General features: G+C 38.4%; 1 protein-coding gene across 1 annotated transcript in view; it reads right to left on the minus strand.

The window, feature by feature from the left end:
* Window positions 1-19,774: 19,774 nt before the first annotated feature.
* GREM2 (gremlin 2, DAN family BMP antagonist) overlaps window positions 19,775-24,917 on the minus strand; it is a 116,895-nt gene continuing 111,752 nt past the window's right edge. The window contains exon 2 of the mRNA XM_037821992.1: window positions 19,775-22,737. Within this exon, the coding sequence (XP_037677920.1) occupies window positions 22,230-22,736 (507 nt within the window). The 5' untranslated portion in view covers window position 22,737 and the 3' untranslated portion in view covers window positions 19,775-22,229. The remainder of the gene's footprint in view (window positions 22,738-24,917) is intronic.

A 24,917-nucleotide genomic window follows, 5' to 3' on the forward strand; every position in this document is an offset into this window, starting at 1 on the left:
AACCTTTCCAATAATTATTTCAATGTAAATGGACTGAACTCTATGTAAAAGACTGTATTTTAAAAATGCATGATTGTGCCAACTACAAAAGACAAACTTTAAATAAAGACACATAGACATAAACAATAATGAATGTGTTATGTATCAATAACAGAACTTTAAAATACATGACATAAAAATTGAGATACATAAGGGAGAAATACACAACTGCATAATCATAGCTGGAGATTTTTTAACATGCCTCTCCCATCAATTGTTAGAACAACTAGAGAACCAATCAGTAAAGTCTTAGCTAATCTGAAAAACACTATCAAACATCTTTCCCTAATTGAAAGTTACTAATGCCACAACCAACAAATACAGAATACACATCCTTTTCAAATATCCTTGGTTCATATTCCAAGATAAAACAAATGCAGGACATAAAACAAGTCTCAACCAATTTAAAAGACTGAAATTGTTCAGAATATATTTTCAGACCGTAACAGAATTAAATTGGGATCAGTAACAATTAGACATCTAGGAAAACTCCACGTATTTGGAAATTAAACAACATAGTTTTAAATAGTTCATGGATCAAAGAAAATATCACAAGGGAAATTTTAAAAATATATTTGAAGCTGAATGGATAATGAAGATACAACATATTAACATATTTGGTTTGTAGCTAGTTTTAATTATGAGTTCTGGAGTCATACAGACATGGGTTTGTATTACAGTTCCACCTCATTGAGTGGAGGTTTCTAATCCTCTCTAAGAATCGGTTTTCTCATATGCACAATAATGAAAATCATAGTAATTATTCCTAGAGTGGTGAATATATTTAGAAAATGAATTTAAAGCACTTACCTTAGAATCTAGCACAATGTAAGCATGCATAAATGTAACCTGTAGTATTAATAGTTATTCCCAAATCTCTGCTGTGAAATACACAGACACACACACACAAACTCTGTCAACCCCACCAGCCCCCTACTGCTACAGCTTCTACCCAATTTATTTCTAACTGTTCTAGGTCAACCTTCTAGAAAAAAAATGTCTGTTTTCCTATTTCCTTGTCTTTCATGAATGCTTCAATCTGTCGCAGTTTGACTACTCTCCCACCCTTTTTCTAAAATTAATTGCTCGGTAGTCACTCTTTTTAATAAATCCAACAGACACTCTTCAAACCTAAAGTTATGGAGCTGTTGGCATTTTAGACACTTGTTAAAATGCTCTCTTTGATTTTCATTCTGCTTCGTTACCACTTCTGTTGAGTCCACTTCCTCTGTTGTGGTTCTTTAAATGTTGTTTTGCTCAGGGTTCTATGCTAGACTCTCTCTTCTTCCTTGGATGATTTCTTCTATGTACAAGGGTTCAATCTATGTACATAGATTTCATCTATGTACAAATCAGTAATTTTTAAGCTTCTTGGATCAGTTGTATTAAGAGTTAAATAAGTGTTAAATAAAACCAATGTACCCACTTCAAAGAAAACTGCACATAGTCTCATGCACAAAAAACCTGCTTAAATTTCAGGGATTCAATTCCTTAATCCCATCAATGATACCTAAGTAAGAAACTCTAATAAAATGCTGACTCTTTAATGTCTTGAACCAGGATCTCTTTCCTGAGCTTCAGAAAGACCTTCTGGCTATTTACAATTGAATGTCTCAGTATATGTCAAAATTCATTATACACAAAAACAAACTCAACTTGTCATCTTGCCCCTCCACACCTGCTCAGTCTTCTGTGTTCTCACTCTCAGTGACCAAAACCACCACCCAGAAACCTGGGCGTGTCCTTGCTACCTTACTCTTCCTTATGCCCCACATTGATTTAGTTGCCAAGTCCTATTGATTCCACATGCTGAATATTTTCAGAATGCTTCAGTTTTTCTCCAACTCTTCTATTATTGTCCTAGTTTTAGAATGCCCTCATGAATTACCTCAGTAAACTAGTGATTGTCCTCATATCCCCAAATTTGCTCTTCACCAATTCTTGCTCTACAGTGAATCCATTTTTTTTTACCAAAGTACACATTTGCTTATCTAAATCCCCTACTTAAAACATTTTAATGGCTATCCACTATCCTCAAGGTAATATTGGAAATATTTAATATGTATGACAGAGTCGAGTCCTCTGGTGTCTAATTATATCTCTAGTTTTATCTCTGGACTCAACCAAATTTGAATGCCAGCCTCCAGTTGGACTGAAATACTTTGTCTTCTTTTCATGCCATGCTCTCAACTACAGACCTTTCCTCATGTCTTCCCTGAGTGAAACAGTCCCACCTTTTTCATCTGGCACATTCGTTGTATCTGAGTTTAGAAGTCACTTGAGCTCCAGGACATCTTTTGACCCCGACTTCCCCAGCAACCAGCACAGCACCTGACACATAAAAATACACCCAATATATATTTATTGGTCATGGCAAAATAGAAATGTTAATTAGGCCAAATGCTTCAGAATACCAGCAAGTTGATGACTAAAAGAATTCCATTGCTTTTTGATATAGAGTAGTCATAAAGAAAGGTAGCAGTAAAGAGGGAAGGAAATAGCAAAGGAGGAAGTAAAAAAGGGGAGCTCAATATAGAGTAATTCAGATAAAACATTTCGGTAGCTCCAAGCATGGGAGAATTTTCTATACTTTGTGAAATGCAGTGCTGTGAATTTATAGTTTGAATTTTCCCTCTGTTCCACAAAGAGAAAAATAGATAATTATATTTTCAAAAGTGTAAAGGCATAGTACATGATTTACAAAAAAAAGATTAATCTCTCCATGGGCCATAAATAGATGAGAATAACACAATAGTTAAAAGGGGCTGAAGTTAAAGGCCTGCTGAGCAAACAGGGGTACTAGAGTTCAATTCCTCCAAAGCAATGAGAACCAATTTCATGCCCCATTCATGGGGGGAAACCAAGCCAGGCTCTCTTCCAGAGACTTGGAGCGGAGCTCACCTGCTAGTGATAGGTGATTCAAAATAGCCACAACGGATGCCATAAGCCATGACAGACAGAAAGCAGCTTATGTGGAGTGGCAGGAGAAAACAGAGAAAGCCCAGCAAACCAAACTGGGTCTAACAACTTTTTGGCCGGGTGACTAGGCCTGCAAGAGTTCCAATATCACTGCCCCACAGAAGCCCAGAGTCACAGAAAAAGACTGGGTTTAGACCTGGAGTGAATAGTAACAATGGCAAATGAAACAAAGAAGGAATTGGAGAAATAGCATGAGTACTCTCTCAAGGAAAGTCTGAAAAAGAAGCTTCCAAAGCACACGAGGAAAATTATCAGTAACAAAGAATGAGTAAACAAAGAGACGGAAAGTGAATTCACCTTTAAAATGCCAATAGTAGGGAAACTTTTAAATGGTTTAATCATAATTATGTTTACAATATGCAAAGAGATTTGAAAGGTATATCACAGATAAAATATTTTACAATGTGTAAGAGAACATAAAAGAGATTCAAGAAAACTGAAAGACTCCACTTTAAGAGGCATAAAGGAAAAACCAAAGGAAATGGTAGAGAAGTAAGATAATGGCTTGAAGAGAAAATGGCTGAGAATTTTCTAGAACTGAAAAGTGGGTCCTCTGAATGAAAATGTGAACAAGTGCCAGGCAGGATAAATACCAAGAAATTCTCCCTTAGAAAGTCAAAGTGAATCTCTAGTCAGATAAAAACAAAATTTTAAAACCATCAGAAGGAAAGGACATATCACCTACAATGAAATGACAATTATACTGAAAGCAGATTTGTCTTCAGCGATGATATATTCTAGAAAACCATAAGTAGTGTCTTTAAATTGTGGAAGGAAAAACTGTGAATCTACCCTGTTTTACCCATTTGAAATATCATTCACATGGAAGGGGAGATCTAGATTTTCAGACATACAAAAACTAAAAGAGCTTACTACCTCAAAACCTCACAGAAAGATCTGCTAAAGGGCACATTTCAGCAAGGAAAAAAATAAAAAAGGAAGCCAAAATGAAAGCATGGTGCACAAGAAATCACAGAGATCATAAAATTGGTGAAATATTTTACTCGAGATTGCAAACAATAGCAACCATAATTAATTTTTGTAATTACAAATGGAACTAAAATTTTAGATAAGATGGGTAGGAGAAATTCCAGAGTATAATTCAAGCATGCTGAGTCTTGACTTATTCTATTCATTCCTTTAATTCAACGAATGTTTACAGAATGGGTAATATGTGACAAAGTACTGTAGACTTTGAGAGTAATGGACAGAAAATTTTCTATCCTTGTGGAACTGATATTCTAGACAATTAAACTTATGGAAAATATTAGGTGCTATAATGTTTCTGTAGGGTGACCAATAATTTATTTTTAATTTTGAGAGTGAAAGAGGAAATATCCGTAAATTGATACCATACCAGACAAATGCTGCTCACGCTACATATATGTGCTATATAAGCCTCAAGTGCTTTAGTAGTTTGAAACTGCATGTACCCCAGAAAATCATGTTCTTAAAGCTAAACCGTTCCTGTGGGTGCAGACCTATTGTAAATAGGATCTTTTGACCAGGCTCTTCAGTTAAGGCATGACCCACTTCATTCAGGATGGGTCTTAATCCTCTTACTGGAGTCCTTTATAAACAAAATGTATACAGAAAGAGAAAAAGAAAGCCATGGAAGCAAGAAGCTGAAAGTAATAAAACCCAGAAGAGGAAGGAGAGAGCAGCAGATGCCATCATGTGCCTTGCCATGTGGCAGAGAAGCCAGAGTTGGCAGGACTTCGGGAAGAAAGCATCGCCTTGATGATGCCTTGATTTGGACATTCTCACAGTCTCAAACTGTAAGCTGATAAATTCCCATTTAATGGTGTATGCTTTAAGTAACCCAGAAGCTAAAACAAATACTATGAAGAGAAAAAAAATATGGGAAAAAATACTGATATTGAACATTTCAGACTTATAAAAATATGAAATTAAATATGTTAAAATTTTAGGGATATTCATGAGAAGAATAGAAATAATTCAAAACAAAGAGGGAATATGAAAACCTTATCAATACAATTAAAGACCAAAAAGGTAAGGAAGAACATAGTATGGTAAAAGGAGAATTGATTGTGATTGTGGATTTTAGAGGGGAGAATTTGGAAGAAAAGTGGATTGTTACTAACAAGCTCTGAAAATCCTATGAAATTGTTCCTTGCCATTATCATCATTATCATTTCCATTTCTGAGCCACTTAGTGAACTCAAGCTTTTGGAGTTTTGTTTCCCATGAAAGGAAAGATGTCTCCATTTTATATATATATATATATATATATAATAAAAGCATTAGGAAGAGGTTTAATGTTTTTAAATGGTGTAGTAAAGAGGGACTTGGTCCCTTCTCCTCTCAGAAATCATCCCAAAGCAACAAGAAGCCAAAATGCAAACTCCATTGATTGAAATTACAAGTATTGAAAACCCAAACTACAAAATATATGGAAGAGCTTCCAAACATGTGGGTATGGGAGAAGGCAGAGAGAGGATGCTTATGGATGCAAATCTCAGTAAAAGCAACAAAGTCTCCTTCTATAAGGTGAGGACATGCCCTTTGGTGCAATCTCAGCCTCCTCCGTTTGCCATAACGGATGCCCTTGATACATCAATTGGTATTAGAAGCTTCTTTGTACATGGCTGATATTTTTAAAAGCAGGGAAGAGGCATCAATGAGAAATCAAACAGGCAAGCCATATTTGAAGCAAGTTGTTTATTGGTAAGACAAGGTGAAGAAAGAGACCCTGAATTAGAGTAGAAATGCTAAAATAAGTCATGCTTTCCACCATATATCATAATGAAATTTTTGCTAGATTGAAATACTGCTACACACCTACAGGTAACTAGTGTAAGAAAAACTTATCTCATTCAAAAATGAGTAACCAAAAAGAAATGACCCTGGTGGAGATGCCAAATTAACCTTTGGGGTGGGGGTGGAAGATTTGGCAATATCTAGAAAAAGTACATATGCTTTTGCCTTTGACCCAGCAGCTCATGTCTAAGAATCTATCCTAAAGGTATAGTGACTAAATATAGGGGATGAAAGGAAAATGCAGGCTCAAGACAATGCCTTGTAGCATTGTCAAAAAAAGCGAAAGGTAGAAAACAACCCACATATAGTTAACAGGAAATTGGTTGAATAAACAATAGAATACAGATATGCACATCTCATTTGTAATGTGCAATATATGTATTCAAAGAATGAAAGGAAGACAGTTATTGAAAGGTGATTTAGAATAGAGAGGAGGAAATGCAGTGATGACAAAGAGGAGTGGGATATAAGTTAGATAGCTTTGAATAATACGCTTTTCTTGTAGGTTTAACTTTAGCCCTTGTAAACATTTTACAGAATTAAAAAATTAAATTAATTCTTAAATGAAATCCCTAGAAAATGAAAGCAAAGTGAAAGGAATATACTTAGTCACATGTCTAGTTAGTGGCATCCCCACACAGAGAGGAGCTATCTTTTATATCTTGAAACAGTGACTTAATTGTACATGTCTAGTGGGACATACCCTAAGGACCCAAAATAAAAAGAAAATACAATGAAAAGAAAAAGAAAATACAATGAAAAAAGCAAAAGAAATAAAGAAAGAAAAAGGAAAAATAAAACCTGTAAGCCAAAAGAAAAACCTTACTAAAAAACAAAAAAAAAGAGAAATATTTTAGGTAGAACTCTGATTGTAGTTCAGTAATACTAGAAAATAGTATCAAAACAAAACAAAAACAAATAGCCACTACCACCTAAAATATTTACATGTCTTTATTAAATTACTTTCAAGACAAAAAGAAATCAAAACTAAAATGCAGACCTTCTCTAGAAATAGCTAACACTGCCTAGCTTAATCAGAGGTCGGAGGAAATGTCACAACCTTAAATATACAAAAAGAATGGAAATAAAGGAAAGGGTTCAACACAAGAATTTGGGAAAAGAACCACAGTTTAATCCCAGAAGCACAAAGAAAAGGAGTGGCGTAGCAAACACTGTCACCGCCTGGCCTGCGTGAGTCCTCTCGGCCCTCCTGGCTGCCCACACAGCACCTGTACACTCCAGTGGCTTCTGCCTGTTTGTCTCTCACTGAGGTTTCCCTCCAGCCCTGGGAACAGGCTGGAACTACCAGGAAATAACTTCCCAGGGGCAGCTCTCAAGGTATGAGGGATGAAAGATGGTGGACAAACACCCGGGCCCCATCGTCCCTCTGCGGGGTGGTTCTGAAGTAGATTCTAGACAGTCTCTAAGAGGGTTACCAGTAGGGTTGAACTCTAGTTGCCCACAGTGGTAACTCATTCCCTAACATGTTCTTTATTGGCTTTCTGCCTTTCCCAGTCTCACTTCCTCACTCTCTCCTCATTCTTCCTGGAATAAGCTCTCAAATAATTACCTGCATCCAAATCCTTGCCTTAAGGTATTCCTTTGAGGGAACAAGACTAAGAAGAGGTAAAAGCAGAAACATTGGAACAAATAAATACATCCAAAAGCTGTCTTTGAGGGTAAATAAAACAATAAAATAGAAAAATCATTAGCTGAAATAATCAGGAAATCAAAAAAATAATAGATTTGCAAAATAAGAAACGCTAAGTGGGAAATGACCACAGATAGACAGAATTAAAGGAATTATAAGAAGTTATACATACTTAACTCAATGCAAATACATTTGCATACCTGGTTAAAATGGAAAACATTCAAGGAAAATAAATGTGATCAAAACTAATTCCAAAGGAGAAAATCTAACCACAAGTTACCATAAGGCATAGAGAATGCCATTAGAAGCTTAGCTCCCTTCCCCCAAGCCCCCAGTTATTTCCCTATTTGCCTACTCCCTACCTCTATGAAAGTACTTGGCATGAGCTAAGTCTACCAAAGCTTTAAAGAAAAGATCATTCCACTACTTTTTAAACTATTTTAGTATATCTAGTGGTTTAAATGGTAGCATAGCACTGCTACCAACCCAGAAAAGATTATTCAAAAATGAATACTACAGACCAACTCACTTATGAATAACAATACAAAAATACTAAGCAAAATATTAGCAAGCACCAGAAGAATAATGAAGAAAGAAATGGAGTGTATTCCTGGAATGCCAGAATGGTCATATGTGTATTGCCTTGTATATTATAATATGTGTGCATGTAAAAAAATGTATATGCATATTTGAAGAAAAATCATATGATTTCCACCAAATGCTAAAGAAATCATTTAAGTAGTAATTCAAAGTCATTTTTTATAAAAAATATTAATAATATAAATATGTTCTTAAATGATCAAATACATCAAGCCACAAGTCAGCCTGGGGCACAATGGGGAAGCATCAGAAGTATTCTCTTTAAAAGTTAGGAACAAGGCCTGGGTGCCTATTTTCACCATTGCTATTTATCAGTGACCTGGAGATGAAGGAAAGAAATGTATAAAATCAAACAGAAAAGGTAAAATAATCTTTATTTGCAGTTTATTAGATTATATACTCAAAAAACAGAGAATCAATCAAAATTAGAGACAATAACAGAATATAAATTGGCTAGACAAATGTCAGCATAAAAAATCATGCACTTTCCTATAAACACATATTCAGTTGGAAAATGTAATTGGAAAAAGTTCCCATTTAAAATAGCAATGAAGAAAGAAGAATCACACGGAATAAATTTAAAAAGAAATACATAAGAAAATTAAAAAAAAAAAAAGAAATATATAAGATCCATATGAAAACAATTGTTAGAGACACACACACACAAATAGCAAGGCTTTATCATTAACCAATGACTCCCTAAATGAATCTATAAATTTAATGCAATCCAAATAAAAATACCAAGAGAATGCTTGATTTTGCGGCAGGGGTGAGGGTGAGGTGAGGGGTACGGTGACAGCTAGAGAAGTGAACTTTAAAATTCATACATCAAAATAAAAAATGAAGGTCAAGAAAGTTTTGGGGAAAAAAGAGTATTGGAAAGAGGGACTGGCCCAACCATATATTAACATACTGGAAAGTGACAATAAAGGTTTGTAATAGCAAAATATTAGAACTTCTAAACAAGAAAGTAATATGCAAACTTTAAAAATGAAAGAATAGGGACACTATTTACTGATATAGATGGTACACAGTATTTTGTTAAAAGAAAAAAATCAGTGTAATGGCTTATATCTTTGTCATATTTGTGCAGAAAAATCGAGATATAAAGCAGCATGTACTTTTCTGTATATATGTTATATTTCACAATAAAAAATGTTTAAAAAACACAAAAAACAGTATGTATATGTGTTCCCAATTATATAAAGAAGGTGCAATATGATTGCTGAATTTCCAAAAATTAATATACATTGGAAGCATTCACAATAAACTGCTAATATTAGTTGCTTTGGAGAAGGGAACTGGTGGGCTATGGAATAAGGCAGATAGATTTTTCACTGTTATTTCTCTTAATCCTTTTGGATTTTGTACTATGTAATAAAAAGTCAATTCAGAAACATATTATAGTTAACTTTTTGCAATGTATTTCATTTCAAATGTCAAATGACACCTATGTGGTCATTTACATTTTGTTGAATCAAAGAGACAAAATGTTTTGGGTATTTTATGATACTTATTACAGCAATCCTGTCAGATCACCTCCCCAAGGAAGAGCAGGTTCTCATACGGTAGACTGTTATTGAGAGTTATGTGTAAGGTTAGCAGGCCAACCATGCTTCTATATTGCAGAAATGAGAAAAAAACTCAAGGTGATCTGTAGGCCACTGGACACATTTTCTCCCCTGGGGGTATGATTGATATAGTAACCTTGAGCTTTTTGTTTCACAGGAGGTCCATTTTAGTAATCCTTATGCCAATTCCCCTTTCTCTCAATTTTGGAATTGCTTCATAGTGCCCGCATTGACTTCCTGTAAATGTTTCTTATTTACAGCTATAATCTTTCATATATTCTGCAATTTCCCGAGATTAACATCCCTTTCTAATCCATGCAATGGATCATGGGACAAACCAAAACCTCTCAGGCTAATCAAGGATGAGATTTTTCTGTTGGTTTTAGGCTTTTGGAGTCTCAAGCTGGAAATACATTTAAATCATGTCATAATAATTCATACTAAAATGGAATTCAATTACTCTGGGCCCCACAATCCTTATGATTTCAAATAGATATATTTCACTTTGTAAATGCTGTCTATAATTAGTCAGCCTATCTTTAAACTAGGGAGCTCATAGTTTTCAAGCAAAGAATGAAAATCAGAATTTTCATATTTAGTTTATAAAATGCTAGGATAGATCCAGAAACAGATCCCATCAACACAGTGCCTTCCTGCACATAGAAAAATGGATGCAGGATGCCTATGGCAACACAAGTTGTATACTGTTTGTCTCCTCAAATAAAACAAAAATAAATTTAAAAAAATACCACTGCAATAACAACACCAGAAAGCAAGAAACTGCAGATGGAAATATATGGCTAATTCTCCAACTTTTTGCTGAAGTCCCAAACATAAAATTTTAAGTTTCTAGCCTTGATTACACATTCAGTTCCTAATTTCTAATTTGGTATTCAGTACCTCCTCCCACAAATGAGTAGTTGTATCCTTTTAAATAGCTGCAGTCTTGTTAGATGTAGAATGTCCCAGCCACAGAAATTCACAGGTGAAGGCGGTAGTTAGAAGGCCTTGTTAAACACACTCTACTTCCCTTCTAGAATGAGCGTTGAGGGTGGAGCTCCCTTAAGAGCTTCATCCAGGAGAAGCGGCACTGCCTGAGAGCAGAGAGAAGAGGATTGTCACTAGGGAGGTGAGGATGAGCTGAAATTGTCTGTGTTCATAGAGTCATGCATGAGGGAGGGCAATGTCCATGGCAAGAGGGGAGTCAATGAAAAGTAAGGACAAAACCTTTTTATATCAAGCACTGGGCAGACAGCAAGAACTGAGGAATATTCCATGTTTCCTCTGATGCTTTCTCTTCTCCCTACTCTTTTTAGGAGTATTTTCTAAAATACTATAATTTTATTCCCTCATTTTCATTATTAAAAGTCTCATCTTTGCTCATAGATTTAGTCACAATCTTTCTGCTCCTCCATCCATTTCTCCATGTCTAGCTTCTCACCCAAATTCCAGTTCTGTTTCTTCCAGTGCCAACAGCAGTCTCATTTAGATGACTTCACTGTCACTGCAGACTCAGTATCCATAAACACCCCCATCGTCACCTTCTCACACCACATCCTCACTGTCATTGGGCTTTTCATCTCTTGTGCTAATATACTCTGCCTTAGTCACCAAATTCTGCAAGTATTTCACATATGTGTGTCTTCCTTTCAGATCCAAGTCTATTATATTGTCTGGCCCTCATCATCTTCAGTCTGTGTTATTGTAGAACTGCTGAGCTGGTCTGACTGGATGTGGATTCTGCTCTCGCCAAGGTCTTGTGTATTCTTACCAGAATAATCCCTCAGCAAATCTCTGGGTGATTTTCTATGTCCTGTGAGTTCAAATGGCATTTCCTTTGCCCCTTTTCTTCCATAGTCTTTACTCCTCTGTCTCCTTCCTCCTCCCATACCTCTGGTGTATAAGTAACACACACACACACACTCACACACTCACAATAGGTGAATTATCGCAGTATCTGCCCAGTACATTCTCTTCAGGGCTAATGCACCCATATCCCCCCACTGAAAATATTAGCTGCTCGTGGCTCACAGCTGGGTCCCTCATGGGACATTGCCCTTCGTGGAGGAAAATGCTTTGTCCAAGGTTATGCCCCCTTTCATGGTGGCCTAGGGATGTGGGATAAAAAGGCTGGTCCCCCTTGCCTCAATTTGGAACAATTCCGAAATGCCATCCCAGTGCCACAACTCCCCATAAGATAAGCCAAAGCCTCAACTGCAACCACATTGCATCTCCTGCTGGCACAATCTTACCTTCCCCACTTCCTTACAGGTCTGTGTCCTGAGGGCACTCCCCAATAAACCCACACCAAATCCTTGTCTCAGAGTTTATTTTCAGGAAAACCAACCCAAGATAGCCTTTTCCAGGAGTGGTCCGAGAAAAGATACTCTAAAAGAGGAATCTGGACATGAATCACTCCCCGGCCAGCCGGCATGCCCCTGGCATGCTGTAGCAATGTATTATTAAAACTTTTACCAGCAGGGAACAAGGATGGCAGGCTGGTGGAGGAGACTCACCGGCTGGTGCAACAGCTTTTGTGCTTAACAGATATGAGGGATAGGGTGATTATAAATACTTTGGGATCAAGCCTATTTCCAAGTGGCCTGATTTGGTGATGAGAGATAATAACAGAGTCAGGATGATTTATCACTGACTCAAGCAGAATATGAAAGTCTGTGGGTCATGCAGAAACCTCAAATAAGGCAGGATTTTATAAGAGGATACTTGGTCTCCTCAGGAGATAACACCATCTCCCCTCCTGGAAAGCAGATTGAACAAGGGTCAAATCCCAGCACAGCCTATAGGGGATATGCAGGATCTGCTAAAGGAAGAGAGGGAGAATAGAGTGAAGGAGCTGCAGGAGCCAGGAGAGGAAGCATGGGCCTGTGTCCTGAGGGTGCTGGATCAGAGAGGCAGATCAGAACATGAAGTTGGAAAAGGGAGCTCTTATCACCATGGGGCCACTGTCCCACGATTCAAGATTTCATACAGAGGCAAAGAGAGATGGTGCTAATATGCTGTGAGGATGGTGGTGGAAGGGATCAAAAGGCTTAGAGAAGTGGCGGTGCTTAAGCTGATTTACCGTGTGAAGCTAAAAAACCTAACAGCCCACTATTTTCCAAAGAAGGCCTGGGCAACTCTGTATTTACCAAAGCACTTATAATTTTGCTGGTGAGGGGGGCACCAGTATTGTTGAGAAACTCAGTAGTGTTTGTTGTCAGTAGACCAGGGCTAACAGGAGAAGATGCTGTTATAAAACTAAGCTCCCTGAAATGACACTGAAATAATATGTCAAGTGGAAAGTGGAAAACCTTAGCTTTCAGAAGTAACATGGACACAGTTGCTGCAAAGATGGTAAGATTGGAGTTGTATCAAGGGGTCGGAACTTGGAGATGGTTAATAGAACATGGTGTTTCTGGAGGCAAGATAAATGGGCTGCCAACTAGAGTATTGCTTAATTTGTACTGCCAAAAGAAAGCAATGAAACCGGAGGCAGAGGACTGTGTCTCAGTAAAAAATTACAATCCCTTTCACAGTTTTCAGATCAGTCCTGGAAACTGTTGGCTGAAGGAGAGTTTGGTTCCTTACGAGTAAGGACACTGCACCACTAGGGCAGATAGTCATTTGTTATTCCCTCAGTCCTTAACCAGGTGACCTGTGACCACTTATGTAAAAGTGCTTTGGGGGAAAGAAGAATTTTCAGATCTTTTGAGGATTATTGAACACTGGGTCTGAACTGACACTAATACCTGAAGACTCAATACACCAAATGGTTCTATTAGAGTGTTGGCTTATAGAGACCACAAGAGTCCTAACCAATTCTGGTGGTACTTTCCCTAATCTCCAAATGTATAATTAGGGAAGGGACATCCTTGGTAGTTTGAAGACCCCTCATATTGGGTCTCTAACTTCTAGGGGAAGAACAATTGTATGGGGAGGGTCAAATGGAAGACTCTTAAACTGCCCCCACCCCAGCAAAAATAGTAACTCAAAAACAATGCTGCAATGCAGTAGAGATGGGAAAAAATTACTGATACTCTTAAAGACTTTAATATTGTAGCAGTATCTATCAGATCCCCATTTATTTCACCAGGCTGGTCCCTCCAAAAATCAGGTAGCACATGGCAGACAACATGGTGGCTTCCCTGATTGCACCCACTGTACTAACTGGGATATTTTTGTCAGAGCAGATTAGAACAGCCTCCAGCAGACTGATCTGGCAAACGTGAGTGTGTGTATATGTGTGTGTTTCATACCTATCAGGAAGGGGAACTGGATGCAGGTTGAATTCCCATGGGATGGACAATATATGTTTTTGGTCTTGTCCCTGCTCTATGTAACTTCTTTTATCCTTTGTCAAACTACAGTTTGAAGGGACCTGCACTTTATAGACATTCCACAAGATATCACATTGATCCACTGTATCAATGACATCATGTAATAGATGAGAGGTGAGTGGCAAGTATGTTGGAGGTCATAGTAACATTCGTACACCTCACACTTCACACCTCACACCCCAGAGTGGGCAACCAACCTCATAAAGATTCAGGGGACTTCTGGTTCCTGACAAGACAAAGTGGATACACTTCTCCCTATTCCTACCACTAAAAACTCTGGCCGTTTTACATAAAACAAATATATGTGGTTTCTAAAAGTTGGGGTAAGGAAGGCAGGCTCACCAGGGACCTCAGGACCCAAGGAATGACATGACAGCAAGTTCCCTGGGTTTCCTTTCTGCCTTGTATATTCTAGACTGAGTACTAGAGAAGCCAGTGACCCAGAAATGCCAATGGACATAAATAACAAAAACAAAACAACTACTTGGTTTCCCATATTTCTTTTTTGGGAAAGGCCACAGTTGATAGATTGCCTGCTGTGTTTTAGAAGTGGCTGTGGAATCAAATGAAGAGAGTGTCAAGGGTGGGGATTAAGGAGGATATAGAAAATAACCTCGTAAGCAACAAGTTTGAATTATATTATTTGTGATTAGGTCTTACGGGTTATCATGCATACAGACATTAATCAGTAGTGATATGAACAGATATTTGCACACCGATGTTCATAGCAGCATTATTCACAGTTGCCAAGAGTTGAAAACAATCCAAATGTCCTTCAACAGATGAATAGATAAACAAAATGTGGTATATACACACGATGGAATACTACACAGCAGTAAGAAGAAATGAGGTCATGAAGCATATGACAACATGGATGATACTTGAAGATATGATGCTGAGTGAAAGCCAGACACAAAAAGAGAGATATTGTATGTTACCACTAACATGAACTCTGTGAAAAATGTAAAATGTAAAATAAATATTTCATATTGTAGAATGTAGGGGACCTAGAGACAGACAGCAACTAGTGAAGGGGGAACGATAATCTAATAAGAACAGATAAGCAATTGAGAGTAATCTCAATGTTATGGGAATGCTCAGGAATGCTTATGGTTTATAAATTTTCTTGGGTATGGTAGGAACATGGAAGCAATGCAGTTATTTTAGGCTATTTGTTTTTCTTATTCCTTTGTTTTTTGTTTGAAATGGGTTTTTTGTTTTTTTTTAAATTTTTCGATAAATAAAGTTAAAAAAATCAGTGGTGATAGATCAGTCATCAATCAAACTTTCTAGAAGTACATGCATTCTAAGCTCCTCACTCAATAGCAGAGTTCAATTCCACTGATTTTATAACTTAAAAACCAATCAGTTAAAACTTTCAGGGAAGATGGTAGAGTAGGGAATTCCAGGACTCAGTCCTTCCACCAAAATAACTACTAGGCAGAAACTGTCTGAAACAACTATTTTGACACCCCAGAGGCCATAAGAACACTGCACAGCATCCAGGGATGAATGGGAGGAAGAGAAAGATAAATTATGGTAAAGAACAGTAAATTGCTCTCTCTGCCTAGCAGCTACCAATGCCCATCTAGCAGAATGAAGCTAGAAATCATTAACAGAGGCAGAAATGGAAAATTCAATACATGGAAATTAAACAACATACACTTGAATAACCAATGGGCTAAAGAAGAAATCAGAAGCAAAATTAGGAAATATCTTGAGGTGAATGAACATGAAAATGCAGCATAGCAAAACTTATGGGATTCAGCAAAGGCAGTGCTGAGAGGGAAATTTATAGCTCTAAACTATTACATTAAAAAAGAAGAAAGACTTCAAGTCAGAGATGTAACCTTAAAACTGGAAGAGCCAGAAAAAGAAGAGGAAACTAAACCCAAAGTCAGCAAAAGGAAGTAAATTAACAAAGATCAGAGACAAGATAAATAAAATAGAAAACAAAACAAAACAAAAAGCAATAGAATCAACAAAACCAAAAGTCAGTTCTTTGAAAAGATCAATAAAATTGACAAACCTTTAGCTAGACTGACAAAGGAAAAAAGAGAAAGGATACAAATAATGAAAAACAGAAATGAAAACGGGGACATTACCACTGACCCCGCTGAAATAACAAAGACTACAAGAGGATAATATGAACAAGTGTATGCCAATAAATTAGATAACCTAGATGAAATGGACAAAGTCTTAGAAACACATAAACTACCTACATTGACTCAAGAAGAAATAGAACATTTCAACAAACCAATTACTAGTAAAAAGGCTGAATTAGTAATCAAAAACTCCCAACAAAGAAAAGCCTGGCACCAGATAGCTTCACAAGGGAATTCTACAAAACATTCCCAGAAGATTTAACTCCAATTCTGTTCAAACTCTTCCAAAAAATGGAAAAACAGAGAACACTCTCTAACTCATTCTACAAGGCCAATATCACCCTCATATCAAAGTCAGATAAAGATACCACAAGGAAACTGCAGACCACTATCTCTTATGACTAGAAACGCAAAAATCCTCAACAAAATACTAAAAAACTGAATTCAACAGTATATTAAAAGAATTATACATCATGATCAAGTGTGATTTATCCCTGATATGCAAGATTGATTCAACATAAGAAAATAAATTAATATGATACTAGAACATTAACAGGATGAAAGAAATAAACCACATGATCACCTCAATTGATCCAGCACTCTTTCTTCATAAAAACACTTAGAAGATTAGGAATAGAAGGAAACTTCCTCAATACAAAAATGAGCATATATGAAAACCCCACAGCTAACATCCTATTTAATGTGAAACATTAAAAGCTTTCCCTGTAAGATCAGGAACAAGACAAGGATGCCCACTGCCATCGCTGTTATTCAGCATTGTATGGGAAGAAATAAAAAGCATCCTAATGGGAAAGGAAGGAGTAAAACTTACTCCATTTGCAGATGATACACAGAAAATCCTAAAATATCCAAAACAAAGGTCCTAGAATCAATAAATGAATTCAGCAAAGTGGCAGGGTACAAGATCAACACCCCAAAATCAGTATTGTTTCTATACACAAGCAATGAACAATTGGAAGAAGAAATCAAGAAAAAAAAATCCATTCACTATAACAACTAAAAGAATCAAATATCTAATAATAAATCTAATCAAGGATGGAAAGGACCTATACACAGAAAACTATCAAGCATTGCTAAAAGAAATCAAAGAAGTCATAAATAAATGGAAGGACATTCTGTGTTCACGGATTAGAAAACTAAATATCGTTAAGGCATCAATACTACCCAAAGAAATTTATAGATTGAATGCAACCCCAATTACAATTCCAAAAACCTTCCTTACAGAAATGGAAAAGTCAATGACCAAATTTATATGGAAAGGCAAGGAGCCCCAAATAGCTAAAGCCAGCTTGAAAAAGATGAATGTAGTTGGAGGACTTATACTTCCCAATCTTGTAACTTATTACAAAGCCACAGTAATCAAAACAGCATGGCATTGGCACAAGGGCAGACCTATAGACCAATGGAACAGGATTAGAGGGGAAATCAACCCTCACATTTATGGCCAACTGATTGTTGACCAAGTGGCCACTCAATTGGGAAAGGACAGTCTCATCAACAAATTGTGCTGAGAAAACTGGGTCTCCATTTGCAAAGAAAAGGAGAACTCCTACCTCACACCATATAAAAAAATTAACTCAAAATAGATCAAAGACCTTAATATAAGTGCTACAACTACCAACCCCCTAGAAGAAAACATAGGGAAGCACCTTCAGGACCTTGTGTTAGGCAATGGTTTCTTAGATTTTACAGCCAAAGCACAAAAAAGAAAAAATAGAGAAATGGGATCTCATCAAAATTTAAAACTTTTGTTCCTCACAGGACTATATCATGAAAGTAAAAACATAACCTACACAATGGGAAAAAACATTTGGAAACCACATATCCAACAAAAGATTAATATCCAGAATATATAAAGAAATCCTTCAACTTAATAAAAATACAAACAACCCAACTAAAAAATGAGCAAAAGACCTGAACAGACATCTCTCCAAAGAAGAGATATGAATGGCCAGAAGGCACATGAACAGATGCTCAACATCATTAGTTATCAGGGAAATGCAAATTAAAACCACAAGATACCGTTTCACACCCACCAGAATGGTTACCATTTAAAAAAAAGGAAAATAACAAGTGTTGGAGAAGATGTGGAGAAACAGGAGCACTCCTTCATTGCTGGTGACAATGTAAAATGGTGCAGCTGCTCTGGAAGACAGTAAGCGGTTCCTACCCTGGGACTGGCAATCCCACTTGAGGGTATACACCCAAAAGGACTGAAAGCAGGGACTCGAGTATTTGCATATCGATGTTCATAGTGGCTTATTTACAACTGCCAAAAGATGGAAGTGACCAAAGTGTCCATCAACTGATGAGTGGACAAATAAAATGTGGAAAATACATTCAATGGTATATTATTCAGCTGTAAAAAGGAATGAAGTCCTGATACATGTGACAGCATGGATGAACCTGCAGAACATTATGTTGAGTGAAATAAACCAGACTCAAAAGGACAAATATTGTCTGATCTCATGGATTTGAAACAATTAGAATAAGCAAACTCATAGAGTCAGAATCTAGATTAGAGGTTACCAGGGGAGGGAGTGGGAATAGGGAATGGGAAGTTAAAGCTTAAAATGTACAGGGTTCCTGTTTGGAATGATAGAAATGTTTTTCTAATGATGGTGATGATGGTAGCACAACATTGTGAAGGCAATTAACAGCACTGAGATGTTTATCTGAATATAATTAAAAGGGGAAATGTTAGATTGAATATATGGTAACAGAATAAAAATTAAAAACAAAACAAAAAAAATCCCGGGAACTACCTTACACAAACAGTGAACCCTAACTAAAACTGTGGACTTTAATTAATAGTACAATTATAAAATGTGCTATCATCAATTGTAACAAATTATCCACACCAGTGCAAGTATTGGTGGTGGGTTGGTATATGGGAAGTCTGTATTTTTATGCATGATAGTTCTGTAAACCTACAATTTCTTTAATTAAAAAATAAAATAATCAACTTCAGAAACATGTGGAATGGGATATCTTAGTCTAAAGTGGAATATTCTATCAGAGTCATTTAACTAACATGAAATTATTTATTATTGAATTGAATTCCTCTGGACCCCATCCCATGAGTCAAGCATGTACAATTTCATTAAGGTTTTAATTTTTTTTATTGGAAATTGGATTCTTGAATGGCAGATAAGTCAGAAAAGATGGTGACATTGTGAAACTACGAAGTATTTAAATTAAGAAGTGTTGAAACCTGTGAGACATGAATGTGAAAATGGACAAAACTCAGGACAAGTTCTGGCTTGTTGAAAAGGCAAATAATGTGCCAGTCCTGGCTGCTAAAGGGAAAGAGAGGCTTACAAAGAATGTCTATTTGCAGCATTTCTCAAGGCATCCTCATTCAGTATTTCTTTGCCTTAGAGAGCATAATGAGAATAGGTTACAAATTATGTCTTTAGCTGTTGGGGGAGCTGTAAGAGGCTTGAAAACTCCAAAACTGGTGCACCCCCTCAGGATCAAGAGTCCCCCTCTCCACCTCTGCTCCTAGAATGCCTAATTCTGATTCTCTTTTGAGGATAACAAACCCGAAAGAAGTTAGTACAATGTAGGCTGGGAGTTAAACCCACCATGGCTGGGCAAAATCATTCTGAGTGCACAGTGCTCCTTCAGTGCCCACTGAAACAAGTTCAGGAATCCACTTGTATGGCACATCATTACCAGGATCACAAATAATCCTAGAGTATCTTTATTTGTTCTATAATTTAATAGTACACCTATAAAATAATTACATATACTTAAAGCTTTTCTTCATTTATAAACAAAAAACAATTAAATACAATTTGAGCCATTAGAAGGTAAACTTTGTACATACAATAACCCCCAGAAGGAGCTTCACACTGCAGCATATAATATTGCTTTCATTGCTACATCCACAACTGGGCTCAAAGAGAGTGTGCTCATGTTTGTATTCTGTGAGTTCATAGCTTAACCCTTCCCCTATCTGCGTGGATTCTGCAGCTAATAAAAATAACAGGGGCTGGTTTTGAAGTGCAGCTAGACACTCCCCTCCACTGTCCTCCTACTCCACTCCATTGACCTCCATTGCAATCATGTGGAATTCCTTCACAGCTTTTCTGCTGCTGTTCTGCCAGAGTCTGACTTGAGGTTTTCCACCAAATGCAAAAATCAATTCTGAACTTGAAAACCCTCTCCACTTGTTTTTCTTAATCCTTAGGTTCCAGCCCTCAAGGATTTATATTTGTTTCTGTCTCCTGATTGAGAGCTGTATATACCTATTTCTGAAGCTAAGATCCCATTACAATACCACATTCTTCTCAAGTCTCTTGGTGTTACAGAAGTGATAGGAATGAAACCTGCTGGGCAGGGGCAGGACATGGGTCCACCAGTGCCCCACACCCCACCCACAGCTTCGCTCTCCATGTAAATGTTTCGAGATCCACTATCAGTGCCTAGTGTCGGAAAGCCTCAGTTCTCAGCATCTTATAGAGGGTCTTTCTCACGTGGTAGGGAACTGGGCTTTTCTGACATACCTTGGCAGGAGCATTTGAAGACTGTGTGCTTGGAAATTACCAGAGAAAGGTTTTCAGAGTATGCTGATTCCCACCAATGGGCATCTCATTCACATTTATCAGATTCCATAAACACTCTTCACAGGGAAGCCTTCATGAGGGCAATTTAGCAAAGTGATCCAAAGAAAGTATAATTGTGCAGGAAAATGAATTGATGTCAATTTTATATCAAGGAACCATAACATGGAAACCTCAACAATTCATTATAAAAATGAAAAATGACCTAACATTTGCTCATCTTTTTGAAGTCCAGTCTTTGAAAAAGAAGTGAGGTGTCTTCTGAAAGACTGACTGGATTGCTATTCATTTATTTCATCCTTTACTTCTTTGTGTACCACAAAGTGACCCAAGTCTTTATATTGTTTAATTTTTTTTGTACTTCTAATGGGAACTATTTATTGCTTAGTGTCATGGCAGTGAAAATAATGTACCTTTCTCACTCCACATATGTATATTAAACATAGGGGCTTTGAACCTCAGGTTACATACTTCCCTCTCCCTGCGTCCATCCATCCCAACCACTTCCCACACTGTGCTGCAATGCTTTAGTACTTTCAGTGAAATATTTTTCAAAGTAAAAGTACAACTCCTCCTATCTCCCTGCTCAGTCTAAGAGTAGATACATGACAGTGAACTGCTGACTAGGAAATATTTCTGAGTAAAACACGTCTGGGTAGATCATCCCGGGTTCTGGTCCTTACTCAGAATGGTACTGCAAACCAGAGTCAAAACACGTGAAATAATACATGAAAAGGTCTATAATACTTTTTACAATAGGTTAATTATAAAACCAGCGTTTATATAGAGACCTTTGCGTGTAATAATATTCAAATTGCAGCGATAATAGCATGCACACCAGAGTTCGCCTTTAGTCCAAAGACGCGGGGAGGGAAAAGTGAGAAAGAAGAGGCGTCGGTGGCGGGGGTGAGAGCAGCATGTGGCCTGCTGTGAGCAAAGTACCAGAGAAGCCCACTTCATGATCCAAGTGGCTCAAGTTGTCTTCTTGGTATCAGGTTTGTTAGGAGAACCTGCCTGTCCACAGATCTCTTCCTTATGGACGGTGTCCAAAGCCGCATCACAGCAGTGGCTGAAGGCAGCCCTCAGCTCCCAGGCAGAGGTCCAGGGACTAGCAGGAGAGGTCTGAGGTTCCCACTTCACGGGGGAAGAGGCCGAGCTGGAGTGTAGGGTGAGGCCAGGGAAATACCTGCTTTTCCACATAGTGGAAACATCAATGCCGGATTTACAGTGCATTTACCTGAAAGGTCCTCTCCGATTGCTGGGTGGTGGGCGGTGGTCTTCCACCATCTTCCTCCGGGCCTGATTCATTAGCCTGGTTTTGGAGGCGGAGGTGGGGTCGAAGGCCCGGGAACCCGGGGACTGGATCAGGAAAACACATCCGCAAGGCTCCACTTCCGGTCCACGTTTGTGACAGAGGAAACCGTCAGCCCCAAGAGACGTGCTTGCTGCTGCGGGGGGTGGGGGGACACCAGGCAGCGTGTGCGTGAGCTCGGAGGACAGGGACAGAGGCGGCGGCGACGCGACCCCAGCGGCCGGGGCGCCCGCGATGCTGAGCAGCGTCCTGCCCCGGGGGGCGCTCACTGCTTGTCGGAGTCGCTGAGGTTCACCGACATGCAACGGCACTGCTTCACCTTCTGGATTTTTTTGAGTCGGAAGGGTGGGTCCAGCCCCGGGCATTCGAGCTCCACGAGGACGGAGGTGACGCGCTGGGGCTTGCAGAAGGCGCAGGACTGGAAGGACTCCTCCTCCTTCTTCACGTGCCGCGGGATGTAGAAGGAGTTGCACTGGCCGTAGCAGAAGCGGTTGAGGATGGTGCGGCTGCGGCAGCCCTCCTCGCTCACCGTCTGCCGCAGCGGCTGCGTCTTGCACCAGTCACTCTTGAGGTACTTGCGCTCGGTGACCACCAGGGCCTCCTGGCTGGAGGCCAGCACCTCCTTGATCTGGTGTTGCCATCTCTCCGAGTTGTTGCTGCTGCCGTCCTTGTAGGGAGAGGGGATGGCTCCCGCGGGGCGGTTCTTCCGGGCTTCCGCCACCTTCACCAGCACGGCCACCAAGAACAAGGACAGGGAAAGCTTCCAGAACATCCTGCAAAGAGAAAAGAGTTAGAGGTGTTGGATGGGAAAGGCGGTAGAGTGCGGCATCGCGTTCCTTTTATGCTTTATGGTTTATTACCAGGAGCAGCTGTCAGGTGGAGGGTGCGCGGCTGCTGGATGCCCGGGGTGGCCGGCGGTGAGAATTTATTAAGTGATAGATATGTGGAGAGTGATGGCAGTGTCCCCAGTGCTGCCTGAATGGCGACGGGGTGGACAAAACTGTCAGTGAATATTTTATAATGTAGTCAGAAAACACACGTTAGAGCATCTGCAGAAGGAATACAAAGCAAATGCTGTCAAGAAATAGCCCAAGCTAGTGTGCCAAAATTTGCATAACAGTAACCAACATTCACTGTGCTTGAGTCCGCATGCCAAGCATTGCCCAGAGCCTTACTTTGTATGCCGTTCTAGCCTCTGAATGGCCTTATCATTCCTATATGACTGTGAAGGAAACTGAGGCTCAAGCAGGTTGAGTAATTTGCCCAAGGTCACACAACCTCTAAGTACAGTGCCAGGTGATGAGTCAAGTTTCTGCCTCCAGAGCTATCAAGATTAACAGCTAGACATGGATATGATTAGGAACCTTAATGAACATAAAGGAAAGGAAAGGTGGGAATAGTTCACAACGTTCTTAAAAATAAGTATTAAAGTTAGAAATGGACATAGGTTAGGAAAATTAATACTTGTGCCTGTTTACTAATACACATGAACAGTAATATTTAGTTTATCAGCACAAAGATAAACAAATAACCAGTGATGGATTAGATTCTCCTAGTGGAGACCACTTCTTAATCATGAATTAAGAAATTTCTGAGGCTGTATTAAAACTGTCTAATGCCAGTGCAAAAGTTACCCACATAAATGGATTATTTCTTTCCTCTGTATATTAGGAGACTACTACATAAGCTTAACAGGAATAGGAACTGGAGAAAAATTATTCTTGCTCTGCTAAAATGTGTCTTGAAGGAAGCAAATCTAAGTTGGACTGAAGTGAAAGACTTCTTCAAAGTTTAATTCACCTTTTAACTTTTTATATTTTCATTAAATCTCAAATAATATTAATAACCATCAGTAGGGATGACTCCCATCTCCTTTTACAGCTGTAGCTCTCATCCTTGTTATTGACATCATCACCATCATCATATTCATGTTTATTCATTCCCACTTGTAGAACTGCATGAAATTCTCTTCAACACGTACATACTAAGGACATGTAAAAATTATATATAATTTACATGGTACACTTTTATAATACATATATATTTACATACCAGGCATAAGCATATATAAATGACTAAAATTTAATATTGCATTTCTTAAACTCCTTTAATTATTGTAGAAAATATCCTATATATGTTCATTGATAATAATAATAGCTAATATTTATGAGTACTCAAAACATATTAGACATCTTACAATGTCCTTTCGTATATGAACTTATTTAATCATCAGTGTTCTGTGAAATAGCAACTATCATCTTCCCATTTATGGATGAGGAAATTGAGGCATTGAGAATCTGTACAACTTGCCAAGATCACAAAACCAGTATGTGGAAATGGTACTTGAAATATTTGAATACAAACATCCTGGACTCCTGGTTAGTATAGGTGCTCTCTTTGTAAAAATAGTTATGCTAACATTCATAATGGCATTAAAGAAATTATATTTGGTGTGCCATCATCTTTGCCTAGTCATAAGTTCCCCTTTTGAGTGAACACCCCGGCTATCCCTGCCCTGGGTATAACTGCAACTAGCAAGGTATGTGCCTCCATATGGTTTGGATGAAAAGAGCTTCTCTGAACAGCCCATTACTTCTTTTTGTGCTGTCCAGTTTGAAACTGCCAATCCCCAGTATCTGTGGAAAGGCCCTCTCCTCTGGGTCACATTAAAGGCAAGAGCCCTGGCCCACAAGTGCTCCTCTCCAGCGACCCTCCAGTGTCCCCCACAGGAGCCTAGGTTAGGTAAGCCCCACCCTCATTCTCCCCTTTTCCCTTCCAGGCTGTTTGATTTAAGAAAGCTATCCTTTCATGCATGCTGGGCTGGGTGACTATCTGTGTTTGCGCTTCCTCATCCGAAGGACTTCCACAAAACATCCAAAACAACTGGCACAGCAAGCAGCTTGATTTGACACTGACTGATAGCAGCTAGGAAGAACTGCCTTTATTCTGTTCT

The sequence above is a fragment of the Choloepus didactylus genome, chromosome 2, assembly GCF_015220235.1.
Source record: "Choloepus didactylus isolate mChoDid1 chromosome 2, mChoDid1.pri, whole genome shotgun sequence".
Classification (NCBI taxonomy): Eukaryota; Metazoa; Chordata; class Mammalia; order Pilosa; family Megalonychidae; genus Choloepus; species Choloepus didactylus.